The sequence below is a fragment of the Gobius niger genome (assembly GCF_951799975.1).
Source record: "Gobius niger genome assembly, chromosome: 6".
Classification (NCBI taxonomy): Eukaryota; Metazoa; Chordata; class Actinopteri; order Gobiiformes; family Gobiidae; genus Gobius; species Gobius niger.
This window is the reverse complement of record NC_136857.1, coordinates 4,229,044-4,242,418: the sequence shown is the minus strand read 5'-3', so window position 1 is coordinate 4,242,418 and position 13,375 is coordinate 4,229,044. Positions and strand designations below refer to the sequence as shown.

The following is a 13,375-nucleotide window of genomic DNA, read 5'->3' as shown; positions in this document are numbered from 1 at the left end:
GGTGTCGAGGGAGACTCAAGGCTGTCTTTGTCAAAGGTGTGCGCAGATTTCAGGGCATAAACGGACCAAATGTTTGACTTCTCTACCAGATTTTCACTCAAAATCCTTCTCAAGTCGGACTGAGTGATTGATGTATTTTTAAACACTTTCAAACTTTCCATGTGAAGTACTGCCTCATAAAACATCAGGCTGATTTTTGACAGACATTTTGATTACAGAGATATTTAAAGAGGGGGAATTCTGCTTTTTTCAGTCACATAGCACCAGTCTATATCACACTACAATGATGACCAAACCTTCTGTTGGTCTGTAAATGCAGTAAATTAGAATAACTGCCTTGTATAAAATTGCTCTCTCAAAATGGCTGTAGTGAATGTTTTGAAATAGGCCTCTGTCTCTTTAACCCCTTAACTCCCGCCTGAACGAGCACATTTTCTCCAGTTTGGCTTTACCCCAGTCCAAAACATTTCTGGAAAAAAGGTGAGAAAATAGCAACAGAACTGAGACGAAAACAATGATGAAGATGTGACAAAAAAGTGAGAAAACTGACAAAAAACTGACAAAAAATTTACAAAAAATGATGAAAAATGATTAAAAAGTGGCAAAAATTTGACAAAAAATGGACCAAAAATTGACAAGAATTCGACAACAAAAGGACAAATGTGACAAAAAGTGACAAAAAATTTACTATTTGAAAAAAAAATTACAAAAAAGTTACAAAAATGAGTTGAATAACCCCTCCCCCCCAAAAAAAAAAACTGATGGAAATAAAATCTGATGACATGAGGAAAAAGATCCATTTAGATGAGTTTTGTAGATCTTAGCTTTCAAATGAGGTGTTACACTGGCCTACAGGATTTGGGTGAGGAGCAGTGGTTAGTTACTCGGCTGGTGACGAAAGCTCAGAGGCGTCTCCAGGAGGTGGGGGCGTTCCTAGGAGGACTCAGGCAAACCTATCCCTAAAATGGCCGCCATCAGAGTTTTTACAGATTACTCAGAAATACGTGAATGTGCCAAGGCAACACTTCAGGCATGTTTTTAATGAGGGAATGACATAATAACATGATGTAAAGCTTGAAAAAGTCAATTTTGCATAATAACCCCCCCTTTAAACATTCATCACATGCCTTTAGTCAGTGGAAAGAAACTCCAAGGATGCCGTCATTTAGTTCATGCTCCCTAATAAATCTCCCACCCAAGGGCCAAACCTCAACATTCAGCCTAAAGTAAAGAACTATATCCTGCAAATGCCAATGTTTGTGGGCTTTGGGACCCACCATTGCCCTCGGATGACGAGCCGAGGACCCAAATAACTGTAATTTGTCATATATTGTATAACATATTGTATTTTCCACACAAGTTTTTGTTGAACAAGCAGTAGATTTCCCATTAAAGGGACTATACAGAGTTAAAAAATGTTAAAATGAAGTATTTTCCTTGTTCAAAGTGCTGTCATGCACGAGCTTAATATGGAAGGTGCAGTTACACGTATGACCTGAGGTGGCAGTAGTGAGTATAAAATGGCCAACTTGCATCTAGCCCCTTTTAAGACTGAAATTAGGATCAAAACGACCCAATAACATTCATTATAACAGACACAGTTGGTGTTTCCATGCTGTTTCAGATGGATAATATTGAATAAAAGTTTCTTATAGACTCGTGACCCACTGAAAATGGTTCCGTGACCGACTTTTGGGTCCCGACCCACCAGTGGAGAATCACCGTTTAACATTATATATGACCAAGTGGGATGTTCTGACAGGACATTAAAATACCAACACTATTTCTCGCATTTTTAGACAACTTTAGGTATTTGATCTCTTATTTTCCCAATAATATTTCTCACAATCATCTTGGGGGCCAGAGGTTGTGTGCTGGAGGGCTGACGTTGCTTACCCCTGTCCTAGACCTCGTCCTTTATTGCAGGAGTCCTAAACCTGGATTTGTGACCCCAGCGAAGAACAGCACATGTGTTAAACCTGTTAACACATTATTTAATCTGCCCCAAACCTTTATATTAATCCGGTTACGTGGTTCACTCGACAGGATCCAAACCTCCAAATACAATCTCTGAATGAAAGTCCATCGCGGGGGCAGGTTCGCCTTGACCTGAAAAACATTGACCGCTGCAGCTGTAGATTTTGTAAATGCAGTGATTCTAGAGAAATCTATAATCTGTACAGAGGTTATCGTCTCAGCTGTGACGCAGATACCGGCCCGGACCGTATTTCCTGACATATAATCTCAGTTTTGACCTTTCATAATCTGACGCATCTTTGCAGCCTTGGCAGAGTCACGCTGCGCCGCCGTTGTTTTGAGCTGTTAAATCAAGTTTGTCTGTGTTTACAGATTTATTTGTTTCCTCTGTGCCAAAGTACGTTTCCTACATGGAGCTTTTTTATCTTTGACCTGTATTTGGCTGCAGTGCTGAGTCAGCTGCACTTTGTACCACCAGCTGTTACGGCGATACATAAGAAATGCAACCTATGGACATTACGACTCACACAGCATTACGAAGCTCAGGCAGAACTAAGGACCATCTGTAATCATTTACTCTGACTATTTTAAACACAGAGAAATAAAATAATACAAGTAGTTGTTTGGCAGATTCTAGCTGGCGTGACTTTTTTCTTTTATGACGTTGCTCAACAATATCTTACCGTATCTGAAACATGTTCAGCTGCAGTTTGGGCTGAAATTGACCAAACTTTTTTGCTAAAAAGTCTAATGAAATGTTTGCTAATCTTAACACATTGAGTTTAGCTGTAGAGGGCCAACAATCCAGACCATTTTATATATAATATGTATACATTTATATATTTGTGGCACCACAGCGTACACTATGTTATAGCTTTGGACACATGCTATGGTTCGTCAGAGGCTAGTTTTGATCATATTATTGCGTCTTTTATGAAACACTCCTTTCTGATGAACTCCTCTGTCCTCTCTGCAGAGGCACTAACGTTTTGGGAAGAGGCAAATGCCTAAAGATCGGTCGCTCTTTATCGCATGTGCATTTAAGCAGCCTGGTTCTCGGAGTGAAGACTTAAGTAGATGTTCCGTCTTTGGACCGATTTTTGCCATTTAAAACCTCAGAGAAATGGGTAACCCTTTACATTACGGGCCGGTAAGTCCGTGGTACTTACAGTGGTAATTACTAGTAATGACAGTGGTACTTATTGTGGCCCGAAAAGTGGTAATTACTAGTAATTGGGGTTAGGGTTAGGGAGTCACAGAGTTACCCCTGTATCTCTCATTACTAAGAGATACAGGGGTAACTCTTAGTAATGAAGGTTGTACTTCTATTTACTTTGGTACTTACTGGTAATTCAAGGATACTACAGCAGCAACTCATAGGTAAATGAGGTACTTCTACAAACAGAAGTAATTTCTAGAATTGTGTGACTATAAAACAACATAAAACGGCATGAGGGAAAACAAGAACCTTCATTACTAAGAGTTACCACTGTTTCTAGAAGTACATACCTTGTAATTCTCACTATAGTATCCTTTAAGTACCACCATAAGTATCTAGAAATACCACTGTAAGTACCAAGGACTTACCGGCCCGTGATGTAAAGTGTTACAGAGAAATGTTAAAGTGACTATACAGAGTTTAAAAATGTTAAAACTATGTATTTTCCTCCCCCTACTTGTTCCAGCCCGGATCTGTTCACCACAACTGCCTCTAAAATTCTGCGCTGTCGCTCAAAAAGTTGTTATTTTGTGTCCGAAGTGCCGTCATGCACGAGCTTAATATAGAAGCTGCAGTTACACGTCTGACCTGAGGTGGCAGTAGTGAGTGTAAAATGGCCAACTTGCATCTAGCCCCTTTAAAATCTCAGCTGTTTCGATCGGTACATGGGAAGCCGCTTTGTCAAACATGCTCCAAGCGAGAGAGAAGTGTCGGCGTTTTTGAGCGTCATTTATTTGACTTCAGTTCATCACAGAGCTCCCAAAATCACACATAAGCTGCATTAGAGTGTCTAGTTTTGTAATTTAAAAACAAGCTTTTACCTTTTTGGCAGCCAATGTGTTAAGAAATTAAATATCTGGCCATTTTTTCCTTCATTTGTAAGATTAAAGTACAGTATTTGGGCATTAAAATGTCATAAAAAGCACTGGCCTGTATAAACCCTGCAGCATCTCGTGGGTTTGATCCCAGGTGTGGCCTTTTTGTCTGGAGTTTGCATGTTCTCCCTGCTCACACGTAGGTTTCCTTTGTGTGCTCCACTAATAAAAAGTATGCATTAGGGCTGGGCCAGAACGAATGACTGACTTTGTGCGTGCAACTGTGGGACAGCAGATTCAAATGATCCCTGGGCTGCAGAGCGGCGTGGCGTGTTTACATGCATGAGTGCCGTGTGTGTTCATCCACAGGCAATAAAGCAAAAACACGTTCCACTGTGTCAAAACAAATGGGATTGATGTCGACTTCACACTCATAGGCAGATATTTAGGTAGTTTAAAGAGGCTAGATGCAAGTTTGCCATTTTATGCTCACTACTGCCACCTCAGGTCATACGTGTAACTGCAGCTTCTATATAAAGCTCGTGCATGACAGCACTTCGGACCAGAAAACATCTTTCTGAGCGACAGTGCAGGATTTTAGAGGCAGTTGTGGTGAATATGTCTGTATAGTCCCTTAACCTCTTAACTCCCGCCTCAACCGAGAGGATCTTTTTCCTCACGTCATCAGATTTATTTTTTTTCATAATTTTTTTGTTGGGTATTCAACTCATTATTGTCACATTTTTATCATATTTTTTTTATCACTTTGTCATTTTTTTGTCACATTTTTGTCATTTTTTTGGTCATTTTTTGTCACATTTTTGTCATTTTTTTTGTCATTTTTTTAATCATATTTTTGTCATTTTTTTGGTCATTTTTTGTCACATTTTTGTCACATTTTTGTCATTTTTTTGGTCATTTTTTTAATCATATTGTCATTTTTTTGGTCATTTTTTGTCACATTTTTGTGATTTTTTTGTCATTTTTTTATCACATTTTTGTCACATTTTTTGTCACATTTTTGTCATTTTTTTGTCACATTTTAGTCATTTTTTTGTCATTTTTTTTATCACATTTTTGTCACATTTTTGTCATTTTTTGTCACATTTGTCATTTTTTTGGTCACATTTTTGTCATTTTTTCGTACATTTTTCGTCAATTTTTTGTGACATTTTTGCCACTTTTTCATCATTTTTTTGTCACATTTTTGTCATTTTTTTTGTCATTTTTTTAATCATATTTTTGTCATTTTTTTGGTCATTTTTTGTCACATTTTTGTCACATTTTTGTCATTTTTTTGGTCATTTTTTTAATCATATTGTCATTTTTTTGGTCATTTTTTGTCACATTTTTGTGATTTTTTTGTCATTTTTTTATCACATTTTTGTCACATTTTTGTCACATTTTTTGTCACATTTTTGTCATTTTTTTGTCACATTTTAGTCATTTTTTTGTCATTTTTCATCACATTTTTGTCCAATTTTTGTCATTTTTTGTCACATTTATCATTTTTTTTGTCACATTTTTGTCATTTTTTCGTCATTTTTTTGTCACATTTTTGTCATTTTTTCGTACATTTTTCGTCCATTTTTTGTGACATTTTTGCCACTTTTTCATCAATTTTTTGTCATATTTTTGTCATTGTTTTTTCACTTTTCTGTCACATTTCCATCATTGTTTTCGTCTCAGTTTTGTTGCTATTTTCACAGCTTTTTTCCAGAAGCTTTTGGACTGGGGTAAAGCTGGAGGAAATGTGCTCGGTTCAGGTGGGAGTTAAGGGGTTAAACCTCTTAACCCCAACTTTAACTGGATTCACCATTTAATCATTATCATAAAAGATCCTTTGCGCTTCAGTGTGTTTTCTAATATCGTTTAGCCCTTGTCCATTTACAACCAGGGAATGAGAAAACGCTTATTTACTGGATCAGTTACATGAATCCTCACATATGTATTCATGATTCTCCCCCTGTGTTGCAGTGATGAATTTGGACGCGCGGCAAAAGCGAGCGGAGGAGCTCAGGCGGCTGACGGACAAGTCGGCCTCGATGTCCGAGGAACAGATGTCCGAACTCCGCGCAGACATTAAGGTGCGGCGGGTTTCAGCATAAATACACAAGAAACGAGAGAATGTGTGACTTGGAAGCGACAATGAAGGCTTAAATGTGTTGAGTTATTGGTCTGTGGTTTAAAAGAAGCTCAAGATCAGGTTTTCCGTCTGACTGAGACTTGTATAGTTTTTGCTAACACGATCTCAAACAAAAAGTCATCATAACTTAAAGGGATATTTCCGGATTTTTGACATAGATACAGACGGCATCTCTGGAATCGCCCATATATGGTCATGTTTGAAAACAGTTAAGGGGGAAAACAATTGAGAAAAAATCTAAACTTTCTCTAATTATTCAAAAACGACTTTAACAAATGCTGAATTATGAATATAGTTTTCTACTAAAGAAAGATACAAAGACATGGGGAGGAGCAAAGTGGTTCAACAGCTCATAAATACATAAAAAACAGAGAATGATAACATAATGCTACATGTTAGCATCGGGCTAATGCTACCGGTTAGCTAGCGCTAGCTACAACTGCCGTTTTTTCACTTCTACTGAACAATCTGCTGTGAGAAAATATCCATATGGGCCCGATTTACACTTGACTTTATTTGTATGTGATAAATAAGTTGATATTCCACCAGAAAATGGCTAAAAAGAGTGAAAAATTGAGTTTCCCCCTCGGCGAGGCCACGCCCCCTTCTATGACGAGATGCCGTCTGTATCTATAGGGCCTCATTTCTTAGTTATCCAGAGTGTTGTTGATTTCTGGAGATATATATATATATTTTTTATATTCATGCAGTCCTTATATTTGAAGAGTTTCGTGGTGCTAAGCTAGTGCTAGGCTAGTGCATGTCTATAGTAACTAGTAGCCTGCATTTTAAACACAAGCACAGAGCACCTGAGACAAATCACTTATAACACCAGACTACCCATATAAATGTCTGTGTTGACTGAATCATTTTTTAAATATAACAATTTTGCATTTAAAATAACAGCATCAGCTTCCTGGTTGTAGCTACAATCGAAACAGACGGCTTGTCGAGTGCACTACTTCACGTTGCTGCTAAAACAATTTGCCTTTAAATATCTGTCTGTTGAAAATATAGGCTTTAAAAACAAAAAAAGTTCAAGTTTTGGCAATAATCAGAAAGCATGACTGTTTAAATGTAATAAAAGTTGCTGAAGAAAGAGTCGACTGCTCTTTAGTTACGTAATATTACGCAAGACAAAGTTTACCAGCTGTTGATAACTCGTTTTTAATGAGAGACAAAGACGTGTGCACATGCGCGTTGATACTGTCAGTGCAGCTTGACAAAGAAGTGCATCTCGACGTTACACCGGCCGAGAAGAAGCTTTCTACAAATCAGATATGGCAACGTTTGGAGGACGACCCGATGATTTTGAAGAGGTCTTTAATGCAGGCTACTAGTTACCATAGACATGCGCTAGCCTAGCACTAGCCTAGCACCACTAAACTCTTCAAATATGAGGCCCTATGTCAAAAATCCTTAAATATCCCTTTAACAATGTGTAAAAGTGATGTTTTTAGCATTATTTTTGTCCTGATTTAGTGTTTGAAGTCTTATTAACTGCTTTATTGTGTTACATTAAGCCTAGTTTGACACAGTTTGATGAAAAACCAAAATACTTTTATTTTGCAGCTCTACAGGTGAAACTCGAAAAATTTGAATATCGTTCAAAAGTTCATTTATTTCTGTAATCCAACTTAAAATGTGAAACTAATATATGATATTGACTCATTACATGCAAAGTGTCATATGTAAAGCCTTAATTTGTTATAATTCTAGTGATTATGGTTACAGTCCATTATCAAAATATCTTGTACTAGTTTCACAGTTTAAGTTGAATAGAGAAATGAATGCACTTTTAACGATGTTTTAATTTCCCGAGTTTCACCTTTTTTATTGGTTAATGTTTATTATTATAGAAAACACACAGCAGGTGCTTAAGTATTGTATGAACTACTGTGTATGAAGTTTTATTGTACTGTATTTACTCGGTGTTAAAGTCGGCCATGTCTAATCGTGATCACGTCTGTGTTTGTTTGTGTCCAGCACTTTGTTAGTGAACGTAAATATGACGAGGACCTGGGAAAAGCTGTGAGATTTACGTTTGACCTGGAGCCGTTAAAGACGAGCATCACGGGCTTCGGATCAGGTACGAGCCGCACTTTCACAACATGACTTATCTTTAGGCTTTATTGTGTCATTGAGCATCAGTTTCACACGTTATTCATTGCATTTTTATTTAAAATGTTTATCGAATCGTGACCAAATCTCCGAGAGGTTTTAGAAGCTGTAGAACTGTCCAGAACTGTTTTGTGTTCAATGGTCCTGCTACAGATCTATAATCACCGCTCTGCTGCTCCATTTCAGTGGTGCCTCACCTTTTTTGTCCCGTGCACCCCTTCAGTCATTCATTTATTCTCCAAGTAGCCCCTGAGTGACCGACTAAACTCAGATGTTTCAGTATTTAGTAGAGAATCTTCTAAAATGGTCAAAGTCAAACCTATGACTGAAAAACAAATGAAATTCTACTCTGTTTTGATCTTTTTCAACCTGGCAGGTAATCCCAGGGCTCCCTGTACCCCAATTTTACTTTGTGTACTCAATCTGCAGTCCATATTTGGCTTTACAAAGTGGAAAATATATTGGGGAATTGAGCATTTTTAGAATTAATTGGTTAAAAATGTAATATTTAAAGGAACAGGCCACCGTTTTTACATACTGAGATATGTTCTTACCTGAGCTAGTAGTTTGGCATCCACACAGTAAAGTGAAGATTACTGCGCGGATTTTGAATTACTCCTGGTATTATTACGCCTTACAATATATTCCCCCCTTTTATCCGCTTAGAAAATCCACATTGTTTAATTGTGTGTAATTATACTTTGTAGTGGAACACTTCACGTAACCATATTTAAATAGGGAAAACGTGGAAGAGCTTGGTAGCTTCTATCTTGACCTGTTTTGGAGCTATAGAGGAGAGAGGGAGAGGCTAAATGCTAACTGCGCTGTGTTTACGTGACTGAAGGCACGGGTGAAGATCAGACAGGTCCTAAAGAACTCGACAAAGCTAAGGTAAAAACATATCTCAGTATGTAAAAACGGTGGACTATTCCTTTAAAAGTTCCTATAGAGAGATTTATTTTATTAGAGAAAGATGTGTTTTAGATTTCTTGGGTGCAGCAGTGGAAAGCATTCCTTTGAGTTTTTTCTTTATCTTGTGAAACATTGAGTCATTGGTAAAATCCATATTTATTTTTCATAGAAAATTAAACGGATACATTTAAATGTTTTGGCCTCACAGATATTTATGCTTTTTGTTTTTGCTCACCCTTTTCCCGCCATTCTTTGTAGTAAAGTAAGGGGGGGGTCATATATATTTGTGTGCATAATCAAATAAAAGCAGCTTCCTGTAATACATGTGTTGTGTTTTGTGTGTTCAGTGTACCATCCTCGTACGGGATACTCAAACAGGTCCCGCTGTAGCTCCACCTCCTCCTCAGTGACCGGCCCCAGCCCACAGGAAACCCCTCCCCCTCCTCTGCTCCCTCCACAGACCCAAAATACTTCTGAGTACAGGCCTCCTCCCACCAAACAGGTGAGTGCAGACAGTCACACAGGAAAACTCTTCATTTATCATCATTTCCACAAGTCGTAGCTAAAAAGAAAATGTATGATTTACAAAAAAGATCGTAATTATCAGTCACTACTTTATCAGCAATACTTTACCCTGAATGAATTGAAAAGGAAAGCACAAGTTCAGTTTTCAAAGGTTAGATTAATAGGCTTGAAATGTCTTATTTCTATATGAAAATGTAGAATTACAGAAAACCTTCAATACATTTTTTTCTCATATTTATGTCAGTAATCTACAGCAGGAGTTTCAAATTGATATCACTACATTTATTTGTTTTCCCTATTTACACACTTTAGGAACCACAGCTCTTCATCACATGTTTTAGGAAAGCCAGTTGATTCTGTCGTTGCTGTTTTCCCTGTTGGCCTGAGTGTCAGTCAACCCTGTGCACATGTGATTACGGTAACCTGCCACCGTCGGGTGAATGACGAGTTACGGGAAAGCCTTCTGTCGAGCTCGTTCAGCTTGTAACGCACTGTACACACTCAACTCTCAACTGGAATCTGATAAAACTGTAGAAAAGTATCAATCATTTTAAAGTGAATTGATGATGAAGTGAATTCTTCCTTTTCACGTGTGTCATTTATGATTTAGATTAGAACAAACTGAGCTAGGACCTCAAAATCACACATCATGGCCAAAAAGAACTTGCTCTTTAGGTTTGTCCGCTTTATGATTAAGGACATGCTGCAAAATAGTCTAGTAAAAACATCTGAAAAAGGGCTCCGTTAACACTTTTGTGGTTCCGGAATGTTAGGGGTGGGCAACCTTGTTTTTATGTTAAAGCAGTACTAAGTAACTCTTGCCCCTAGAGGCCATAAGCGCAACTGCAGGTGTCGTTGCAAGTTACGATTTTTTAACTTATTAATTGTCTTGGAGAGTAAATACTACACTGACAGGAAAGGCGAAGGGACAGAGGGTTACTGTGCATCCAATTATACAATGGATTTTTTTTTTTTTACACAAACTTTGCTGTAAATACTGTTTAAAGTGACGTTAGCCCGCAGTTAGCTTTGCCCGTTAGCCTGTTAGCTTCTTCTTCGTGATTCCATTAGTGTGTATTGCTTTCTTCGGACCGGTGGCAGTCAAGTTGCAAACATGGTTTTCTGTCCAGAGACACCAGGGGGCGATGAAAGACCCTCCAATCATCCCATAAACACTTGTATTATGTCAGTTTTTTCATGTTTCACGTTTTTGGATTGCAGTTTGTAATTTTTCTGAAGGTGCTTCACTTCAAATCAAATCGATAATAAAATCTAGCAATACAAAAATACAGAGCAAGGCTTCATAAAACTATAACGCCAAGAACCATGAAACAGAAAATACAATGGAGAAACAGGCTCAACTTATTGAAAAGCCTGTGCAAACCAGTAAGTTTTAAGGGAGGATTTAAAACTGAAGAGTCAGGGGAGGAGCAGACCGTTCCACAGGTCCATAGTTTATATGATTACATTGGCTTTCTTAGTTATTATCCATCTAATTCATTTTACAAATAATATTGAAAGTCATATATTTGTGTGACAGTGTTTGGTCCAAATGTTAAACTGCTGCCCTCTACTGGTCTGACTGACTGACCATTATTGGCTCTACATTGACTGTGCAGCACTACAGCATCATTGATATGCTTGGCACAATAATGGATCCTGCAGACCCAAATAAAAGCAAATCCACCGTGATAGTGCGCCCTCTGCTGGTAAAGACGGAGGTATTTAGCTCATGTTTTACAGTTGCATCGTTGGGCTTATTTTGTGTCATTTAGTGTTGACATGTAACTTAGTTTACATGTACTATTATTTGGGTTATTTTATGAAATTAAAACTGTGTTTTACTCCAATATTTCATTGTATTTTGTAGGTCAGAGCCTTCATTTGTTCAATAAGGGACAGAGACGATATTTTGGAACAAAATGAAATGTTTATTGTGGTGACGGCCATTGCTGTAATCAGTAAAGAAAGGAGAGAAATCATTGGGTTAATGTTAGCTTACAGATGCTATAACAAAGTAAAAAAAACAATTTTTACCGTCAGGGTCTTCCAGGATAAAACTCGTTAAGATTAAAAATCTCAAGAGTGTCCAGGCCAAGATTCTTTCAAGTTAAAATATGCAATTATTTGCCACAGAAAGTAAAAGGTGCTCCTTAATACATGATTATGAATAAATTATATATTACCTTAACAGCCTGCAATTGCATTTTTTGGGTGGCATGTAATTGGGATTTGTTTTATTGTTTTTACTAATTTACAACTACGCATCTACGATTTCAAAATTGGTTCATAAGAAATCCAAAAATGAAATAACTTGTTCGTTGAGTTGATCAAAATCAATCTTGCCAAGACCTAATACCGTCGTATATGTAAATGTGACCAAACGCCAAGATCTAAGATCTGAGACTAAAATAACGAAACCACGGGCTTATTAACCCGTCTGTCACCCACTGAATAAGCTTCTTCTAACCCGCTTCTAACCATTGCCTCGACTCGCACTGACTCCGGATTTCTCCTCCAGATTTTCCAGGGGAGCCGCCGCACGTTCCAGGGGGGGCAGAGCTACCACTCGGGCGGGCCGCGCTACAACGGCGGCTCGTACCACAACCGCAACCACCACCGGAACCAGGCCGACAACCCGTCCTCGCAGCACCCGCACAGCTCCAGAGGGGCCCCCCATCCCGCCTCCGCCTCCTCCTCCTCCTCCTCCCACAGCCAAGGCCCCCACCACCACAACGGGCTGCCCCAAAGAACGCCCCGGACGCACTGCCCATGACACAGGAGCAACGAAGCCGCCCCGGGGGGATCAGTCCGTCTAAAACCTCCTCCTCCTCCTCCTCTCTCCACGATGAAGAATAGAATACAAGTTTACATGTTTTCAATGGCGGAGCTGTAGCGCCGCTTCTCCACCACAAGGGGATGTCTCTGCTTTAGGGAAAATGATGGAGGGAATATGTCAAACAAAGTCAGATGAATCGATACAGCAGCGTTTGTCTGACTTAAGTCCAGCTGTATCCATGTATCGGACTTTGTTTGTGTATCTACCTGGATATCTGGGACTTCCCGTTTAATTTAGTCATTTTATTTGACCTAAGTGCGAGGTTAAGCTGGTGAATTTGTCCTCTGCATTTAGACATGTCCTTCTATGCCACCCAGAACCAGGGAGAAAATGCAAATCCCACATTGAACGACCAGGTGTAGTAGTAAATATCAAGCATGGGGTTAAATGACTTTGAGAATATTAGTGTTTTTTGTTTGTTTTTTGCTCGTTTTTGTCGACATTCATGACCCGGTTCTGAGATAATCTCTATAATCTAATAATCTAAAAGCTTAACCTCTTAACTCCCGCCTGAACCGAGAGGATCTTTTTCCTCACATCATCAGATTTTTTCCCCATCATTTTTTTTGTTGGGTATTCAGCTCATTTTTTTTGTCACATTTTTGTCAATTTTTTGGTCAACTTTTTATCAAATTTTTGTCACATTTTTGTCAATTTTTTGGTCAACTTTTTATCAAATTTTTGTCACTTTTTTGTCATTTTTTTGTGACATTTTTGCCACTTTTTCATCAATTTTTCGTCACATTTTCATAATTGTTTTCGTCTCAGTTTTGTCTTTTGAACTGGGGTAAAGCCAAAATGGTTTAGGTGGGAGTGAAGGG

The 13,375-nt window shown here is 38.4% G+C and overlaps 1 protein-coding gene across 1 annotated transcript in view; it reads left to right on the top strand.

Moving 5' to 3' along the window:
* The window catches only part of spats2 (spermatogenesis associated serine rich 2), a 44,223-nt gene extending 31,391 nt beyond the window's left edge, over window positions 1-12,832 (top strand). Inside the window, exons 9-12 of the mRNA XM_079558827.1 lie at window positions 5,989-6,098; window positions 8,144-8,246; window positions 9,538-9,692; window positions 12,237-12,832. Coding sequence (XP_079414953.1) covers window positions 5,989-6,098; window positions 8,144-8,246; window positions 9,538-9,692; window positions 12,237-12,491 — 623 coding nt within the window. The 3' untranslated portion in view covers window positions 12,492-12,832. The remainder of the gene's footprint in view (window positions 1-5,988; window positions 6,099-8,143; window positions 8,247-9,537; window positions 9,693-12,236) is intronic.
* Window positions 12,833-13,375: the final 543 nt, after the last annotated feature.